General features: G+C 41.7%; 1 protein-coding gene across 2 annotated transcripts; it reads right to left on the reverse strand.

Moving 5' to 3' along the window:
* Window positions 1–997: 997 nt before the first annotated feature.
* On the reverse strand, window positions 998–20,163 carry cgna (cingulin a). 2 transcript variants are annotated; one of them, XM_030072601.1, is made up of 21 exons: window positions 19,980–20,163; window positions 14,187–15,130; window positions 13,985–14,082; window positions 13,793–13,862; window positions 13,590–13,679; window positions 12,119–12,240; window positions 11,329–11,440; window positions 10,814–11,026; window positions 9,884–10,032; window positions 9,669–9,695; window positions 9,072–9,192; window positions 8,699–8,911; window positions 8,368–8,589; window positions 8,001–8,249; window positions 7,712–7,882; window positions 7,177–7,338; window positions 6,321–6,494; window positions 5,728–5,846; window positions 4,910–5,018; window positions 4,648–4,811; window positions 998–3,181 (listed from the first exon to the last, which is right to left on the reverse strand). In XM_030072601.1, the coding sequence occupies exons 2-21, from the start codon at window positions 15,105–15,107 to the stop codon at window positions 3,043–3,045; spliced, it is 3,645 nt and encodes a 1,214-aa protein (XP_029928461.1). In that variant the 5' UTR covers window positions 15,108–15,130; window positions 19,980–20,163; the 3' UTR covers window positions 998–3,042. The 2 variants fall into 2 exon arrangements, with proteins under 2 accessions (XP_029928461.1, XP_029928462.1); XM_030072602.1 differs by lacking the exon at window positions 9,669–9,695.
* Between the last annotated feature and the right edge of the window lie 207 nt (window positions 20,164–20,370).

Below are 20,370 nucleotides of genomic sequence, written 5' to 3' on the forward strand. Positions count from 1 at the left end.
CAAAATATTTCTACTGCACACTGGAGGTAGAACAACAACAGTACCTCCCTCTTTCCATTTAATTGAGCTCATCTTCCAGAGGAAAACAATGGAATAAAGGCATACTGCTAAACTGGAAAAAAAAAAACAATGTGGCCCATGCACATGATGCTCACTAATGGGTTTAATGAAACAGATGAAAAGTCACATGAACTGTCTGAAAACATCTTTGTTGCATTTTCAACCAAGCATCTTACCTTGGAATCAGAAAAATGTAACTTAATACCCAGTCTATCCGGCTGCTTTCCCAACAATGGTATTTTGCCATGTAGCTTCCTAGAATTTCAGCTGTAGTGAAACTTAGTTCCTATTTTGTATGTTTCATTGGAAATTTCATGATGAGAGTATTTACCATCTACTGTCTAAGGAAGTTTCTAAAGGCTTATTTGGCTTTATCTTTATTTAGTATCGAGTCTAGGTTCCAGATAATTTTCCAGTATTTTTTGCTGCCAACTTATTTCTTCATAAATAATTGATAATTAACACATTGCAAAAAACCACCTGCTGTAATGTTACGGCACGATACTGAATGTAAATTTACACATTTGACTTTTACATAAGTAGTCAATACATTTGAGGTCATATTTTGAATGAATGGATTTTACCCATGCTTTGAGTATTACATATACAGGGAAATTATTTTTTTACTTCCTCTAACTCTGACTCTTCCAGTGAAGAAAAACCACATCACACAGAAAGCCACTGTGATGAGTTTGTGTACAAAACCACATAACTCCATACTTCTAATCCAGAGACAAGTGATATAACTCTTAAAATCTAATATGCCTAATAGTTAATAGGAACAGCAGCAAGTATAGGACTTTCTCTATTCAGCAGTCAAGTAAGTACATTAACAAAAAAGCAAGGAATGATCATGTATCCTATAATGTGCAAAAATAAAACAAAGGTATTAAAACAAGATAATCCACATTATGCAATATTATCACAAAGACACTAATGAGGTCAAATATAGTTTTATTGTTGCTAAAATACGTAAATTGTATGCGGTAGAAAAAGAAAAATCTACTATGTGTTGTGAAGTAAACATTCACAGTGTGAAATGATTCCAGTTGGTGATTACAGTACGTACCATTAACTCGATATACTCAACAGTCCAATAAATCACATTACGCCATCAACAGCTTTTCAGTTCACTTCCTACAGGAGATGAGGTGACCACTGCATTGCAGCAAAATGTGAAACAGTAATGACTCCTAATGATTGTTCAAAAGGTATGCAAAATTTACTCAGGACTACTGAAAAACTACTGACATTAAATAGAAATATTTTACAGATCATTCAGAGGTATGCACATAAGAACAACATGTCAATTACAGTTGTTTTTTTTTTTTTTTTTTAAAACAATTTTAAGGCAAAGTAATGAAATGAAATTACAAGTTTCAGTGAATCACTTTAAAGGAATGCATAGAAGTTGTGCAGCATCTACAAATACAGCTGTAAAGTTTATGTAAGACAGCAGTGTAGTTTGGCCAAAGTGTTGCTTTACAGGGAGAAAACAACTCAGAAAGAAAATTAAAGAAAAAGATCATTCTTACAGTTAAGGGTAGTTCTGAGGAGGAGCTGCTCTCCCTAAAGCTAGAAACCACAAAACGAAGACTGTCACACCTACAGTAAATGTCATAAATTTAACTGGAAACTGCTCCAGAGATAATGAATGGAATACTTGTTTTGGTGTACTCCCTCATCGAGATGATATTTCTATCACAGATACAGTGTTTGTCAATATCATGTGGTTATTCAGAAGTTGAGCATGTCACTGTGCAGGAAATCCACCCACTCTGGATATTGTTGCTGTCATCATTTCCCATATTTCCTAATTTATTCTCTCCTGAACTATCTACCATGTGACATTACAGAGAGGAATGCCAAGTGGAGTGAATTCCTGTCTCAAATTACCCCAGAGCGCAGGAGTAACACATTTCAGATAAAATTCTGTGGAATTCCCCCGCAAAGCAGACTTGATAGACAACATGAAAATATAACACACAAGTATACAAAATCCAGCATATGTTCTGTAAAAATTTGTCTCAGCAGATAAACTATTAGGTTATCAATTTTAAGAAAAACAGCATAAAACTTTTTGATCACAATGGTGCTAAACTGATTTTTCAGTGTTGTTGTATTGCTGGTAGTGTCTCCATTCTACTCTTATCATGCACATGCTTACATCAGCATTTGGTCCGTGTTTTTAAGTAGTTTTATTACAGAGGGTTCACGGTCAGTTGCATATCCTAAGTTGATTTATGTCCACAGTGGAGTTCAGATTCAAGCTAAACATTAGCTGTACATATCACTGCAGAATACGTCAGTTCAGTCAGCAGAGGCCTGTGCTACAAGGGAAAGCTGACGCCGTCACAGTCTAGAAGCTAAACTGCAAACATCTGTCCATGATGGAAGTAATTTCCATTATTCAGTCAATGACAGAGACAGCGTCAGTAAAGTAAGTGCTTAAAACTAAAGTCTCAGCTCTGACTTATTTTGACATATTTGTACCAGTACACACAAGAGGTATATCTAATTGATTTTATCTAGGCTTCAGTCCCTTTCTCTCCTTAAATCCAGTTACTGACTTTATATCTGTGTGCTACTGGGCTGCTGTACCACACAAAAGAAGTACCAGTGATCTGAAATGTAGTGCCTTGTGTTTAGTAGTGTACTGCAAGTACACAATGGGCTGTGGAGTACATTTGTGTACATTGTAGTGCTAAGGAAAATGAGGAAATGGCCTGCTACTGCCAGGGATGCTTTATTTCCTCCCATTCACTCTACTGCTTAGAAAATGGTGGCCCTATTAACCTGTACAGCATGTGAGTGAAGTCCCCAGGCTCTCGTACCCTCCCCTCTTTGTCTGTAGTGCATACCAGCCTCCCTTTTGGCTTGTTTCCCTGTCTACCTAAGCAGCTAACCCATCCATCGCCCTATATGTTTGTCTGCAGTGCTAAGTCGTGTCCCACCGTTATCCTCTCCCCGGGAGCTGCTGTTCTAACAGGAGCTGGTCTGGAGGTTGCTCTCGGTGAGGATGGAGGTGATGGTGGAGGGATCATACAGGGTGTCATCATCATCCTCTGAGCTCAGGGCCGACGAGTCTAATACTGGGCGCATCGCTGCCTGGGTCTTCCTCCTGAAACACAAAATCATATGATCATTTGGGATCATAAATGATAATAATTTTCTTTCTTTCCTTCTTTGTTTCTTTTTTTAAAGATGTTATTGGGCATTTCTGCTTTATTAGACAGTCACAGTGCAGAGAGACAGGAGAGACAGGGCAGAGAGGGGATGATTTGCAACAAAGGCCCTGGGTTGTCATCATCATTACTGGTAACCTAATAAAGTCAGTCAAAAGTCAGTATTTTCTACTTTTAGCTTATATCTTATGCAGATATTTGTTCTACTTTGTCTTATTCGCAGGGCAAGCTGCACAGTGTTACTGCACTAATTGATTTACCTATTTGCACACCTTGAACTAGAAATTCCATGGGTCACATCTCTATTTTCATGTACAAGTATTCTTATAAACTTGACTTGAACAGTTTAAATACCTGACCCAACACCTTACTGATACACTACATTTTTTTTTTTTTTACACAGAATATTGTCTCTGTTCTTTATATTATTGTCTATAATTGTGTATTTAGTTTATACGGCCTCATCACTACACTTTCTATTGGTTTGCTGCTATACTGTTGACGAATCAGTAACAATGCAGTAAAACAGTCAAAATTCTCTTCAAGTGGCTTGTTATTGCTATAGCAAAATACACATTTCATTGTCTGGCATCTCTTTTTCTACACGTGACAAAGAAACTTGAAACTTTAAATATCTCATTTCCTGTGCTATCACATGTTTTAAACCCCCCTTCAACAAGCCTATACAGCAATGTGCCATAGTGAGCTGAGAGTCTGCAGGTTTTCATTCCAACCAAAAAACTCCAGCAGGTGATTTCACTGATCACTTCCTCCTCTCTGCTTGAAAGTGAGGTAATCAGTGACATCACCTGCTGGAGTTTTTGGTTGGAATGAAAACCTGCAGACTCCGTGGCACAGTGGCACATGGTTACCTATCCCTGCTGTACAGCTTTAAGTAGTATAATCACCCTCAGAGAGCCAGTCACAGTGCTCCCTCTATTGGTCACATAATGAGTTGGTTTATTTCACTGGCACGGGTGTGAGTGTGTTGGTGGTTTTATTTCCCCTGCGGCACATGAATAATGGCATTTTAGTTTAATGAAATACCTCTTCACACCTGGGTGACTACTGAAATGCTTTATATACATCCTATTGTGAAATACTGCAACTTAGGGAGGCTGTGAATGTGAATTGGTAACGGCGTGTGATAGCCAAAGAATCTTTATAGATTCAGGATGATCTATGTGGAGGATAATCCATACAGTGGCACAAATAAAACTGAGGTCGACTTTGTCTCTCTCTCTGTCTCACACACACATATACACACACAAAAACACACTCACCACTATGAGTGAGTTGGCTGGAATGGTTTTGCATAATTGTTACCAAAAGCTCATATAGTGAGTAAATCAAACTGAATGAGAAAACAAAAAGGAAGACAGACAAAAGGGAAAATGTTTACTTGAGCTCAGTCTCCAGCGCTGTGACTCTGGCCTGCGAGGCCTCTTTGAGCTCCATCTGCTCTTCCATCTCCCTCTGAGCCTTTCTCCTCAGTCCATCTATCCTGTCGACCTCTGTCTCCCCTTCATCCACCTGCCTCTTCAGAGCCTTCACTCTCAGAATCAGCTGCAGCACAGACAAAGGTGTAAGTGAGTGGCAGTGTGTGTGTGCAAATGAAAAAGGCACTGTTTGACCAATACCTAACTGAGAGTAAATGTGTATACCTGGTCTCTTTGTTCAGTGTGCTGCTGTCTCTCCTCATCCAATGCCATGTTAAGTTCTTTTAGTTTCCTCTCAAGGCGACGCTGTGACCCCAATATAGAGTTCTTTTCTCTGTACATGTTGACAAGGATACAGCATATTAGGAGTGTTAAGAAGCTAATCAGAAACGCAGTCTCCTTCTCTAACATTTAAAGCTGAGATGCCTTTGACCAAGACATCTGCCTTGGATGTAGCTGCTCAGTGGGCAAATGTTGAAGTCTGATTTTACTGGGCAGCCACAAGGTGTAAATGTGCATAACTGTGTGAATGTGCACTGTGTTTCTGAAAAAAAGATGTGTGCTTAGTCAAGCTTCTGTGGCTAAATAAAGGTTTAAAGTAGATGCCAAACAAGAGCGCAAATCCTAAATGTGCTGAACAAATTTCCACCTTGTTGTCGCACCGCAAACATCATTCCTATCACTTACATTTTAAAACAAGCAGTTATCTTTTGGAATCACATCTTTTTGTTATTTCATAGTTACAGCTAAATAAAGATATCTGCATGGCAATGGCATAAATCCCAGATCTGGATCACCATCAAAATCGAATCAACTGTTCCTTGGCGCAAGGCCTATCTGTTTATCAAGTTTAATGGATTTACTCATAAGCTTTGAAGATACTCTGCTGACAGATTGACAAATGATGACAAATTAACAGGGGCAAATAAATAACCTCCTCAGCAGAAATTAAAATAATGGTGTGATGCAGATGAAATTTTACTGGAATGGGAGGTTTGTTATCACTTTGTTTGCTGCACTGCAAGGTGTGCAACACAGTGTACCTCTCCTCACTGTGCAGACGTTCCTCCAGCTCCTGGATCTTGTTCTCCAGCTGAGAGACTCCTGCAGACGAGCGAGACTGTCCCTCCATGTCAGCAACACGACTCCTCAGCTCCTTCATCTATAGGGATTGAAAAGGACAGATTAATTTAGATTAGAGGGCAACAAGGCTCAGGAGTTAGGGTCAGGGTTAGGGTTAGGTTGACACACCTAAGCTGGTCTAAGCTAAGTTTTGTATTTCACCAAATTTCCAATGCAGTGATGTAGTTGTCACTCTCCAAAGTGTGCGCAGGCTTTTAAAAGGTTAATTTTAAAGAGCAAGAATTAGTGAAGAGCGCTATAGAAATGCAGTCCTTCTACCATTAAAGGACACTAAAAATGCTCACTGAAGGTCAGGGTGGGGAGTCTTTGGACTTGCAACTCAATTTTGTACTATTGCACACTTCTGAATGATTTGTAAAGTTAAAACGAGGATACAGGAGTAAAAGAATTCACAGATTCAGAGCAGAGCACACAGCACATTTTGGCAGATGTGAAGATGTCATTAAGAGATGAGACACTTTGAAAATAGCCAACACTGAGGTGATGCACGCACATGTCTCTCCAGGGCGTTCTTATCCAGCTCCAGGTCCTGTTTGGAGGACCTCTCCTGCATGAGCTCAGAGCGCAGCTGATCGATCTGGTCTCTGCTGCGGGTCAATCTGTCTGTCAGCATCTCCACACTGCTTTTCTCCTCCTCCAGCTCCAACTCCACACGCTTCAGTTTGTCCTGACAAAGACAAGATGAGATTCACTTCAATAGCTGCCCAGGACAGAGCAAGTCAATAAGAACTGGGCTCTGAATGTGTTTGTCAGTTCTGGCGCCAGTGTCTGCGGGTGCATCTGTGCATCTGGCTGGATGTGTGCACAGGATTATTCCCAGTGAGATGATGGATGGCACTGAGATTAGACATATGTATATTTGCTTTTGTTCTATGCCCCTCACACACACACACACACACACATACAGTGCCTACAACCCAAGCAACAAACAAGCGATGGTGCACTTGTTGATCTCCAAGAGGAGACTGAGTCTTCATAACAACAACAATAAAAAAAAAAAAATACAACATCATCGCTATGGCAGTGCAGACTGGAAAGAATTTGTTTATCACTGACAGATTTACAAATTTTTGCAATTTTCAAATTTACAATCCCTCAAGAGGCACACACACACATAGAATACTGAAGAATGCATTGTGCTGTTTCTTCCTTGCACCTGATGGAATTAACAAAATGTGTCCAGAAACATATTTTACCTCATGTAAGTAATTATGTGAGCAGAACTGCATTGTAACAAAGACAAAAATAAAGGTTAGTAGGTTAATGCAGATGAGAGCCCTGCTGATGTGGTGTATGCTTTCCCAAAACACAAGGTGAGAAGTTTTAAGTCTTGTATGCAGATATCCTACCTCCAGGCTGCGGTTCTCCCGGACCTTTTCGCTGTGGCTGTTTTTGCTGGTCTCTAGCTCTCCCTCTAGGTGGCGCAGCCTGTTGGTCAGAAGCTCTTTATCCAGCTGGTGGTTATCTCTCTCCTCACATACAAGAAGGAGCTCCTTCTTCTGACGGGAGATCTGGTCAGAGACACAGAAGTATTAGAAAAATCCATGCCAGATAAAATGTTTGTTATAAGAAGAATATGTGTGTCGCTTTGCATGTTATGTCACTAATTCTCCCTGACAAATGAATACAACCAAGCAGCCAAGCACAACTAATATTGTTATATTTCTATTTAGATCCACAATAAATAAAAAAATAATATTAGAAACATTCAGGGCAGACAGAATTTTCAAAATAAAAACATTTTACATGCCACTTTACATGTTATGTCACTGAGACTCACAGACACATGGATACAATGAAGCAGGCGAGCAAGTAATACCGCTAGTATTGTACCACACACACACACACACACACACACACACACACACACACACACACACACACCTCTTCCTCCAGTCTCCTAAGGTTTATATGGCTCCTTTCCAGCTCAGCCTGAGCATCGTTGCCATGGCGCTGGGCCTCCTGTGTCTCCTTGCGTGCTCTGTCCCTCTGCTCCTCCAGCTGAACCCTTAGAGCCTGCACCTCCTGTCTGGAGGAGGCTGACAGAGACTCATACTGACAGGGAGAGGGAAGGAGAGATTTTTTTTGCTAGATATTCTCCACTGAGTAGTTAATTAAAATGCTGAAGGCACTCGCTGCATGAAAAGGTAAAAAAAGGATCTCTCCTTCTTACCTCCTTGTTGAGTTTCTCTAAAGCTCTTTCATGTTGTCGTTTTGTGTCTTCCAGCTGGTTGTTGAGCTGTGTCAGTGTCTCTTTCTCTTTCTCCCTGTCCTCCAGACGCAGACTGAGATCACGGTGCTCCTGCACCAGTCGAGAGGCTCTTCTCTTGGCCTCATCCAGTTCAGACCTCAGTCCTCTCATCTCAGTGTGGAGGGCAAGCTCTGCCTCTGAGCTCTCTGTGGCATTGGTCTGCAGCTGGGCCTAAGGAATAACAGGGGTCATCTAAATCTGGTCAAATACATGTCCAGCCTTGATGTTATCTAATGCACTAGGCTTAACAGTCTGACATACTGTGGTGCATGCAAGTATGAGAGCTCACCTCTAAACGTGAGAGTTTCTCTCTGAGACGAGTGTTAGCCTCCTCCTGCTCCTGCTGGGTATCCTGTAGAGACTTTAGGTCCATTTGAGCTCTGCTAAGATTTGCTTTACTGGTGTCTCGATCCTCCTCAGCTGATGAAAGTTTCTCTTTGAGACGACTCACTTCGTTAAGTGCCTCACTAAGCTTCTGCTCTAGCTCTGAGATGACAACTGGGTCTGGGAGCTACAGTGTAGGAAGACAAGGGAAAGAAACAGACAGAAAAAACTAAGAGATAGTGCTGCTTTACTAAATGTAAACATGCTCAAGCCCATCAATGTGAGATGAAACTGACCTGTTTATTTTTCTCCTGTGCCTTGTTAAAGTCCTCTTTGGTTCTCTGTAATTGGTCCTTTAGCCTGTCAATCTCATACCTAAGCTCTGCCTCCTGCTCTTGGTGAGACTTTTTTAATGAGATGACCTCCATGACCTTCTTATCAAACTCTGTCCTGTGCTTTTCCACCTCAGACTGGACTTTCTGCAGATCAGCATGGGACCGCTGGAGCTCCTGAAGAGAAATATAAATGTCTTGATAGTCAAATTTAAGCATAAGCTAGGATATCTGCTGGCTGGCAGGTATGGTCATTCATGTGTGCACCAGTGAGCATTTGGGTGTGTATATCAGAGTGTGTGTTTGTGTGTACATGCATGTGCATAATTTAATGCACCTTGTTGAGAGTTTGTGTGTGGCTGGGGTCAGGTAGCTGCTGTTTCATGGTGTTCACTTTCTCCTGCAGCTCTTTCAGTTCCTCCTCAAATTCCTCTTTCTCCAAACGAGTTTGCAGCAATCTGGAATATGTGCACATACAACGTGTCCAAACAAATGGTACTGTTTATATCAGTGCTCTACTGTCTGATCAAAAGTGGCTGGCCTGTTAGGTTTAAACATAATAATTTGGGCTTACATTTCTTAAACATAATCAACAAACAAATAGATCATTTTATAATTAGATTTTATCAATAAACAGAAACAGTATCAGTTTTCTTGTTACATTTTCTTGTCACATTATAATTAGACATACTCAAATACAAGAAGACTACTGGAGAAACTGTTTTTCTAAACACACAGAGATATAAGACCATCCACACCATGCCTCAGTGCAATGCACTGCATGCACAAAATAATCAGAGGTCATCAACCAAGTTTAAAATGGTTATTTGTATTAAGTGTGGATGGCCTTGAACACTACAGTTAGCACTACTAGCCACGTCTACATGTCTGCGTATCTAAACACAAATGCAGTTCAGTTTAGTGACTCTCTCACAGTGTTTCAGGGCTGCTGGATGCCTCTCTTGACAGAGAGAGGGGAGAAAACATTGACCAGGGAGGATGAAACAGAAGAGATGGATACATATTAATAATGCAACAGGTGAAGAGAAGAATGATGCAAAGTGGGTGGTAGCGTAAAATCCATACAGACATGGTAAGCAATGATGAAGTTTTGAGAGGAATATGACATGTTTGTGTGTGCAGACTCACTCCTGTTTGGTGGTTCGCAGTTCGTCTCTGGTGGTGTGAAACTGTTCCATCCAGTGGCTGCTCTCGTCTCTGCAGTCTTCCAGCTGCTGCTGCAGGGAGCGAACTGAGGCGTTCACACGCAATCGCTCTGCCTCAATACCTGCCTGAGACTGAAATGGGAGACAGGAGAAATGAAAATACAGTGCACAGCAGTTTTTTATCTGTACTACTGTATGACAGCTGGCATGTACTATATGTATATATGTGCAATCAGGTACACACTTATGCATGTATGTATATATAAACAGTAGAATTAATATCTTATCTGTGTTTTGTTTGCTTATCGTTATAAAGAATTTCGGTATGAAACAGAAATGAAATTGATTATAAGGGTTCAGCAGCCACAAGCTTTTGCTTCAGCCGAAAACCCTTTTCGACCAGCCATATTCATTTTCTTTAATTCTTTAATTATGTTTAATATGTTGTGCTGCTGTGATCGAAATAAACATATTCATTCATTCATTCATTCATTCACTATTTAATAGTCAAGGTAGGGCATGCCACTCAGAGGTTAATAACTTTGCTTTGAATAGAAAATCTCATGATGGTCAAATGGTGCTTCTTTCCTAAGACAAAATTTCTGGTAAATACAGCCTGTAGAACTGTACATACTACAGTACGTACTCACTTTTGGTTGAATAAGAGTCTCAAAAGAATGCCAAAAAGTTACACCACTAAAAGGATCAGCGCATACAAGCATACAAGAGTGGTGCCCCTTGAGTAGGTTAAGAGTTCAGTGTATTTCTCCAAGGGTCTGGCTGTTGCTGGGAACTGACTTTGCCCATTTTCCTCCAACTAAAAATCCTTTTCATGTACTGTGTTACTGAAAATGTTGCTGGAAAAAACCTTACTGAGAGTTAAGTGTAAAACAATGTGTATGCATTTGTGTACCTGAGACACCTGCTCCATGCTGCTCCGAAGCCTCTCCATGTCTCTGCTGTACTGTTCTCGAAGTGCCTCTATCTCTTTGTCATGTGTGGCCACCTCTTCCTTCAGAGCTCCCTTCAGAGCAGTGAGCTCCCTCTCTCTCTGTCTCAGCGTCTCCTCCAGCCTCTGTTTCAGCTGACAAACCTCAGACAGCTCCGCCTGACAGGACACCAGCTCCTATAGACACAAAGAATACATGAACATGACACTTTCAAACTCTTAGTCTGCCTTTGTATATTATTTCCAGAAACTTTTCCAGAAAGAAATGCTGGAGATAATCCTGCTAATCTAGTTATAAATACCATGCTACACTGTAAAAATAGCCACGCTGAGAGGTCATTTAGTCTACTTAATAGTCTTAAAACCTTATTCTTCCCGCAGCTACTGAAATAAAAAAATCTGCCAATGAAGTGAGATAATTTCACTTTGTGTGTGTGTGTGTGTGTGTGTGTGTGTGTGTGTGTGTGTGTGTGAGGTACCGTCTTGCCGCTGCTTTCTCTCCTCAGTTCATCCTGAAGCTCAGCCAGCTGGTCCTCCATCTCTCTGACTCGTGCCTCTGCGTTCTCCCTATCCATACACAGCTGAGTCAGCCTGTCAGGGGAAAAAGAGACATATAAACAATTGAAAAAAACACTACAACACACCAGATACTAAATAGGTTCCAGTAAATGATTGTTTTTGAGGGTCTAACTTTTATGAAATTGTGATGAATATGCGGTTGCGGACTACAGCATTCTCCTTACATCAGCTTTAGCTGGACGGGCTGCCCAGGAAGATTTTTTTTATATATATTTCTAACCACAGGTTTGTCAAATTACCATCACATTTAGATAGCTGGCTGTGCAAATGTCATATTGTGATACACAGACCAGTAGATTAGACAGCAGCACAGCATCGAATCTGTTGGAAATAAAACTAAAACTTAAAATTCAAAAATTTGCTTAATTTGCATGTTTGTGACAATATTTGTAATGAGCAACTTCACCCTTTGACATGGAGATGCGAAAACCCGCCTAACACTCAGATATCAAGTTAACATGCTTGCAACATGACTTGCATATTGTCCCTATTTACTAATGGATTCAGCTGCTCTCACTGTAGGTAATCAATAATCCATAACATGTTGTGATACACTGAAATTGAGTTCCAAACCCTACAGCCACAAATCGATTATCAACCAGTGGAAACGGCTGAACTATAGCACCACATCCTAAATATGCTTCCTCTTTGTTTCCTGTGTGTGTACACTAAGTGCTTTGGAGTCCTCACTCGGATTGTGTTTGGTGTAATTCCTTCTTCTTCCGGTCCAGCATCTCCTGGAGCTGCAGGTTTTCATCCAGACACGACTCCAACTCAGTTTTCAGAGCAGGATCTGACTTGCCACCGGAGTCCTACACACAAGCACGTACGATGAATAAATGAGAGCAGTGAAACTTAAGACAGCTGGTAGCGATAGCCTTTTGGGAAATATTAAAGTAGGCTTGCATTTATTCACAGATAAATATACAGAAAGGATTACGTTCTTAAGGGCTATTAGAGTTTAAGGCCTGCCCAACTTCCTGAAAGCAACATATAATGAGTCATTATTGAAGATGGAGTGTGTTTGAGCATGTGTGTGCGTGTACCTCTGGCAAGGCCAGAGAGCTTTAAGGATTAATCTGAGGATTAATCTGAAGCACACTTAAAGGAACCCTGAGCCCACTTAGTCAGATTACAACACAACTAGTTATAGAAGAAGTAAAACACTGGAGGGACAGTAACAGAACTAAAACAAACCGACAGCAATTCGCCTTCAGTTTTTACCGTTTATCGTTCTCATTCTGACAGTACTTGGCTGGCTGGCTGGCTGGTTTGTTTGTGTGTGTGTGTGTGTGTGTGTGTGTGTGTGTTGTTGGAACAGCTCCATGTAATTAGAGCCCAGTAAAAGTGGCAGGCTGGTTTCTGAATGTCAGCCTCCTCTTGAGGCAGCCAGCTCCCATCAGCCAGCTGAATTCAGTTCATGATGGTGAACCACCCAAGGCTGCAAAACTAACAGCTAAAATGTTAAAAGCTCTAATGTACATCCTGCACAAGTCCTCTTCTCTCACTTTCACACCACTAGGGTTGGGTACTGCAAACTGACACCTATTTTTTGCACATATTTTATTTTTGAGGTGCCAAAAGGAAAAGTAAGGTATAAAAAAAACTTCTAACATTCCATTCTTAATGGAGTTCATGTTTTCTGCTAGATATGGAGCATCTTTATAATGGAAATCAACTGAGTACAATGTGATGATGTGAAGAAAAGCAAGGAATGTAAAAATATTATCCAGATTTACTCAGTGTTATGTATCTGTTGTTATTTAACAGAGATAACTTCTGAATGAAGTGTCATTTAAGTATTTTTTTTAAACAGTCAGTTGACAGAAACCATTACTCATAATAATTTTGAAAACCAGTTGATCGTTTTAGTCATTTATCATATAGAAATACTAAAGACTGGCTGATAAGCGTTCACTAAGATCACTAAAATTTGCACATTTTACACCATTCATACAAAATTACAAAAAGAATATTCTGGATTTTTTGGCCGCTGGTTAGACTAAAGAAGTAATTTCAAGACCTCACATTGGTCTCTGGTAACTTCCAGTTAGCATCTGTCATTATTTTTCATACTATGAACTAAATGATTAATCCACTGATTTGTGAAAACAAACAAAAAAAAAACTGTCAGCAGTCTCACATTTCCTCCTCCACTCACCCCTTCCTGTAGGGCAGCCAGTAGCGTAGTCACCTTTCCCTCAAGTTCCCTCTTTTCTCTCATCCACTCCTCCCTGGGACTTTCTTTGACCTGGTGAAGTCAAAGGAGAAGGACAGACATAAACAATTTATCCATACTTGCTCCTTATTAGAGGTATCGGACAATGGAAGGGCAAGCCTTCAAGAGATATTGAAAAAGCAAACCTTTAGGCTTTGAATCCTCTGTAAGATGACCTTGACTTTGTGCTTGATGACTGCATCACTCTCATTGGTCCTGAGGGAAGGTGAAAATGATGACACAAAGAAACTATCATTTATTACAAGAAGATGACATATATATATATATAGCTCAGACAGTAATAACGATGTTTACATTGTGTGCATATCCATCCATACCCTTCTCTCAAGATGCTGTAAATGGCCTGCATCAGCTGCTCCTCTTCGTTGCTCATCTCTGAACTCTGACCCTGGTCCAGCAAAAGGTCGGGGGTCACCTTCAGACATAGATCAGAATACTACACTTGTGCTACATACTCTGTGGTGCTCTCTGAAAATCAATTTTAATTCTTAACCACAAATGAAAAGATGTTATTCTTACTCGTGCCTCTGTCTGATTGGCTGCATGCATCTCCACAGCGACGTATCTCTCTGGTGAAGTCCATTGGCTAGCGGTGTGACCGGTAGTTTTGGTGACAGAGCCATGGCTTCTTCCCAAGCTGCTGTGTGTTGAGGAGGGGGTGGAGGAGTAGGGGTTGGGGGTGAGGAGAGGGGAGGCATCTCTGGGGTTCTCTGGCACAGGAGTGTGCCTTCCCTGTTGGGCTCCATCATCGAACCTGTTTATCAGTCTGTTGACAGGAGTCTGTCTCTGAGTGGAGTGAAGCTCATCTGTCTGAGGAGTGTCAGGGAAGGACTGATTCCCCCTCGTTCTTCCCAGTGAGCCGTTGAGCCCTGCCTGATACGAACCATCCCACATGTTCCTTTCCACGCCCCCGTCTCTCACACCTACACCCCGAGCCTGCTCTCTTTCCACCCCAATTCCTATCCCTCCATCTAGATTCCCATAGCTACCGGACCTCCCATCTCCTGGTGGCCTGCGCAGCTGGAACTCCTCACCTGCTGCGCCTGTGCCTCCCTCTCCCTCCCTATCCAGCAGTGAGCCATGGGACTGGGCCCTGCGTAGGGCCCCTCCCTGCCCTCCTGCCCCTGTGATATCTCCTCCTTCTCCTCCTGAATCCGCCCTATCTCTCCTCCGAGGAAGACTACTGTAACCAGAGGGGTACTGGGTCTTTAGCTGGACCCCATACGAGTCTCCCTTCTTTCCTCCATCCTTCAGGACCACATAGGGCTGACCAGCAATTCCCTGCACCCTGACTGCCACTCCATATTTGGAGGTGGTTTGGGTCTTGGTCCGGGGCTGGGACCCAGGTTGCCCCCCACCAGAGTCATCGAGATCCTTGATGAAGCGAATCTGGACACCATAGTCCACTGGGGTCTTCCGACCTGAAGATGGAGCGGTCATGCTGCACAGTGGGGGTGAGGGGCCTTGGGTAAGGAGAAGAGGAAAGCACGAAGGAGTATTGGTAAGTAAGGGTTAAGAGGACAGAGTTGTATCTACTTCTCTACAACTGACTCAGCTGCATGTCTGCCTACATCTTTTGATATGCTGAATATGCTAAATCTGCAATCAAAATTCATATGTTCTTGGTGGTCTTTGTCTTGCACAGAAGAGGAAAGCTGTGTGTGCTTTTTAAATTACACAACAATGTGAAGTGCAAAAAGTGAATGGTCACACAGAGGTCAATCCTTTACGCTTGTGCTGAGGTGCTAGGGTAGAGAGCAGAAGGGAAAAGAGAGAGAAATTCAAACACTGACAAAACTCACTGTAACAGGTTCAGGAAGGTAAACATTAAAACACAGATTGCTATAATATAATCGATGGCTATGTTGATTTAAACTGTTCCTCCCTAAATTCCCCAAATAAGGAAATCTCAATAATGAATACCAAGACAATTCCTAACAGGGGACTCCGAAATGTCAAACCATTATCAAACAGAAACGGAGACGTGCAGCCTAGCTTTGAACAAACACAGAAACACAGATTTGGGCACAGTTCCACTGCATTCAACAGCTTGTGTGGACTTTGTCCCCAGCGCACTTCATTAGTCATTAACCTGAAAACACACACCCATATATCACTTTCCTCTTGTACAGATCAACCAAGCCTTTCCCAACTTTCCCAACCAAAGAACACTCTTTTCTGCAAGTAAGTGAATTAGACTCACTAACCTACTTCACACTTTATCTTATCCACCTACTTCCCATTAGTTTTACACTTCCTTGATTCTACAAAACGGTAATTTTTTGAATAAAGAGAAAATAGTCATTAAGCTAAACACATCATGACTTTCTGATTCTTTTAATCTGTGATTTTTTTTTTTTTTGTCATTCTGTGTTATTTCCATTTTTGTTGGTTAGACTCCCTAACCCTCCCTCTTTTCATTTGATAGTACAGGATAAGTAATTCCAAAACATTTTTCTGTCATTTCAACACACCATACTGATACTGATACTGCAATATCCATTGTTCTTACAGTATTTGTTCTAGTTCCATATTTACTGGATGTGTGCTTGTTGTCTGTTTTAATTGTCTTATTAATTGCACCGATCAGGAGTAGCACTCCTAATTTTGTTGTGCTTGTACAATGACAATAAAGGCTTTCTATCCTACTCTATTTCTGTGTGAGGCTAGCTCTAAATTGCTCTAAATGACTGCCATCCTGTTATTTGGTATTGATCATGCATGTTCTTGCATCTATCTACTGGACATGCTTTGTGTTCAGTCATGCTGTGAGATTTTGTCCCTGGGTCATTACATGGCATGGTTCATTAAGCCGACTTCTGCAACACCACCCCCTGACCTCTCCACTCCACGCCCTTCCTCTCTCACTCTTTCCAAGGTGAGAGGGCGAGAAAGGGCTGGGAAACGGAAAGGGCGGGTGGAGTGAGAAGGGGAGAGAGAGAGGGAAAGAGAGAGAGACAGAGAGAGAGAGAGAGAGAGGGAGTGAGAGAGAGAGAGAGAGAGAGGGAGTGAGAGAGAGAGAGGGGAAAGAGAGAGAGAGGGAGTGAGTGAGAGAGAGAAAATACCTAGTTTCTCTTTTCTTATCTGTGTGCTGGGTGATAAAAGCCAAAGTCATGTTCTGTTCTTGTGAACCCTCCTGACACACACACACACACACAACAAACAAACACACACACACACACACACACACACACACACACACACACACACACACGCACACGCACATACTGACTTTAAGAGCAATCATCAAATACATAACTGACTGCACTGCACAGACACATGCACCCACACGACTGAGTATTCATAAACATACACACACAAACACATGATTTAGTATTTCCATTAGCATTTCCACTGCAAAATCTGATTCACCCTAAAGCAAGCCAGTCCACTGACACTGCAGAAGAGAGATTTTATGAGTGGGAGAGTACAACTGCACTGCTAGTCTGATTCTGAGGAAGCGCAGTATAACATACAGCCAGCCAAATAAATGAGAACAATGACATTGTACTCACTAAGTTACTGTGGAAGTGCCCAACCTATTGTTCCTGTTTAGGATCATTCTGAAGCAAGAACAGGTGCAGTTAAATGTCAAGGCTGGCATATAACATCGCAAAGTGTCACAAATGACCTTTGAGGATATAGATGTGTGCTTGTGTGTTTGTGTCTGAGCGTCTACAGACAGACCTGCTCGTCAGAGGTGCAGTTAGTTGATTTACCAATCCTTTGGGAGCCATTGAGGAAGCACCCTGTCACAACACATTTGCGCAGTTGGGCTTGAAGTTTGCTGTCTTCAGACCTAGGCCAAGCAAATATGTCCTGCACTTAAAGGAGCTGCCATGGACACACCATATGAGGAACACAAAGGACAATGACTGTTAATTGAATCTGAAAGGGGGAGATCTCTAAGCTATGCCCCAAACCAGGACACGCCATCAGATGATAGTCAGGTAAGGATGAATCATGGCAATTAACAACAACAGAGAGAAACAATAAAATTAGTAGGACTTTTTATTGCTGGTCATGTGTGTCCATCTGCATCTTCATCGCTTATTTCCTTCCACTGTTTTAGAGTGACACAGGGGAAGTAAATCAGTGCCAGTTCCTAGGGAGATATGGGTGAGGGGGAGCCCATCCTATTGTCTGGATGATGTGGGGCAGAAAATAAGGGCAGCAATTCTGAGAATGCTAAAACTATCCGCCTTCTTTTTCTCTTCAACCCTTACACTCTCTGTCCGAAAGCCTGTTTCAGTTGTGAAATATTTTTCCTCATGCATCCTCCCTTAAAGTTTCTCAGAAAAAGTCACTGCTTTCACCATCTCCCATATCTCTCTCAAGGCTCTAAAATAAACATCCTTCTTCAAAGCAGATATATCAAACAGGTTCTTGTATAATCACTTTGGTTATACCAGTTCAACTAACATGTCATTTATTGCTACTCCTTTTTAAATGATAAAACATTGGGCAAATCTGTGTATCAGGGTTCGACTCCAAGTATAATATGTACAAACTGCTTGTGCACTGTTGCCTTAATTTGATTTTAACTACAACTCAGTTCATTTTTGCAGAGTATCAAAGGTGAAGCTGGAATTTCTGGATTCTCCTCTGCTGCCAGTCACTTTTCCCTACAGTTATGCTGACTGACCCTCTGCCTCTGGCCTTAAATTGAATTCTCACACAGTAAATTGAATTGAGGCTGCCTTGCTCTTAGGATCAAAAATGGACTGGAAAATATAATTAGGAGATTAGGAAGGGTGTGGAGAGAAAAGTAACAACAGCAATGTGTGGAGTCATGACAGTGCCACTGCTGACTTGGCAAGCCAGCAGAGCTCCTGTGACCATATCATCTCTGGCCTGGCCTCAAATTATAGATATAGACTAGTCAAAGGCTGAATGCCGCAACTGAATCTAAGCTTCATGTTGGACATTAAAACAGTTTTGTTGACCACAAACCAAGGGCCAATTCAAACAAAATCAACAATATTCAAAGATGGAAAACAATGACTTTGGCAGCTTGAAAGACAACACTGATACAGTGCAACGAAATAGTTGATGTGGTTTATTCTTCTAAATGAATCAATATATTTTTGAGACATAGCCTGAAAGCAGTAAATGTGTTAGTGATTCAGCTGAAAAAAAAAAAAAAAAACAGCAGCTCTTGCCTTCTCTGTCCTCATTCTTCCTCTCCACTACATTCTTGACTAAAGCCACCCCCAGTCAATCTCTCTCTCTCTTAACTTGCCACTGCTCCTCTTTCACACTCAAACAAACAGCCATTTATCCCACTTTCCACCTCCAATAAAGCTCATTGGCATGACAAAGGGATACTTCGGTGTTACCAAATAGTACACAAATGGCACCATATTAGGAACACATAAATGCTCCCCTCCCTTCTCCCACATTCCACACACTTGTTTCTCTGTCCTTCTCTCACTCTCTCACACACTTGTTTCTCTGTCCTGCTCTCACTCTCTCTCTCTCTCTCTCTCTCTCTCTCTCTCTCTCACACACACACACACACACACACACACACACACACACACATATACAGAGAGTGAGAGAAAGAAAGTTATCGGCACATTTAGAGACAGGGCTAATTGAACTGGTTTCACCTGTACACATTGGGTCCAACCTGCCGAGACTCAAGAATTGCTCACTGGCAAAACTTTTTGCTCCTAACTCAATTTGAGCATAAATCTCTCCCAACAACTTTGCAAGTACAAAGCTGTAATTACTGAATACAAAAAAAAAAAAAAAAAAAAAAAAAAAAAAATCCATGACCCTTCCCCCACTTCAAAATTATGATCTGCACAGTTCTTCCCTGCCTGCGTCATCAGTTTCGGCTCGAGTTAAACTGAAGAGCATCACTGTAAGGAAACTGCCTGTGGAGTACATGTCAAGTGTAAGACTATTTACAGTGGCTTTTAAGAAACACTTTCAGATGTCTCTTTCGGTGAAGTTTACATGGTCCGCTGTCGGTGCACCTGCCCCCCATGCCAATTAAAAAGCTATCCTCATGTAACGCTGGCTGGCAGTTTTGATCCCGGTCTCAGCGGACCATCAGTTGATTCCCAGCTAGCGCTAACCACCAGGCTAAGACGGCTAACACAAAACGTCGCTAACATCGCAAATACATTAAAACATTATCACAGAACTTACTTATACACTAACCCGAGTGCCATTAAGAATTACAAAAGGCCTTCGACTAAGCGAAAGTCAGGGCAAAACGTTTGGCATGACTGTCTGACAGGTCGGCTAACGTATACTGTCTGTCTGGATTAGCTGTCTGGCTATCTAAAGTCCAAAACATACCTCTTTTCCTGAAGTAAGAAGTCCCTTTGCTTCTGTTTGACACTTCGTTGCCCCTAAGTCGAAGTCGGATGATAACTCAGATGTTTTTTTTACATGTATATCCGCCAAACTTCACATGTATAAGTGTGGGGGGTATAACTCATTCACAAATTAAGACAGCTACATAAGTTCATTATACGACTCCTGCAACCTGTTACCTTTGTTGGGGATGCAACTGACCCGCCCAGTCCCGCCAGGGGGAACAGCGTGATTGGATGTCGGCGTTGCAGTGGGCGGGACTTTAGATAGCGCCCGCTCTGACTATTGGTAAAACTCCCACGTCAATCATTGATGGGTTTGAAGTTATGGGAGCTTGCAGGCTTTCCAGTAGACATCCATATTATGTTTTGGT

Source organism: Myripristis murdjan, chromosome 16, assembly GCF_902150065.1.
Source record: "Myripristis murdjan chromosome 16, fMyrMur1.1, whole genome shotgun sequence".
In the NCBI taxonomy this organism is placed as follows: domain Eukaryota; kingdom Metazoa; phylum Chordata; class Actinopteri; order Holocentriformes; family Holocentridae; genus Myripristis; species Myripristis murdjan.

Excerpts from the sequence above, each read along its gene's own strand:
- cgna (XM_030072601.1), bottom strand. The coding sequence starts at position 15,107 with ATGACCGCTCCATCTTCAGGTCGGAAGACCCCAGTGGACTATGGTGTC. Across the intron at positions 13,680-13,792 it reads AGAGGATTCAAAGCCTAAAG|GTCAAAGAAAGTCCCAGGGA; the intron begins GTTTGCTTTTTC and ends TGACTTCACCAG. Across the intron at positions 5,847-6,320 it reads AGAACGCCCTGGAGAGACAT|ATGAAGGAGCTGAGGAGTCG; the intron begins GTGCGTGCATCA and ends CAATCCCTATAG.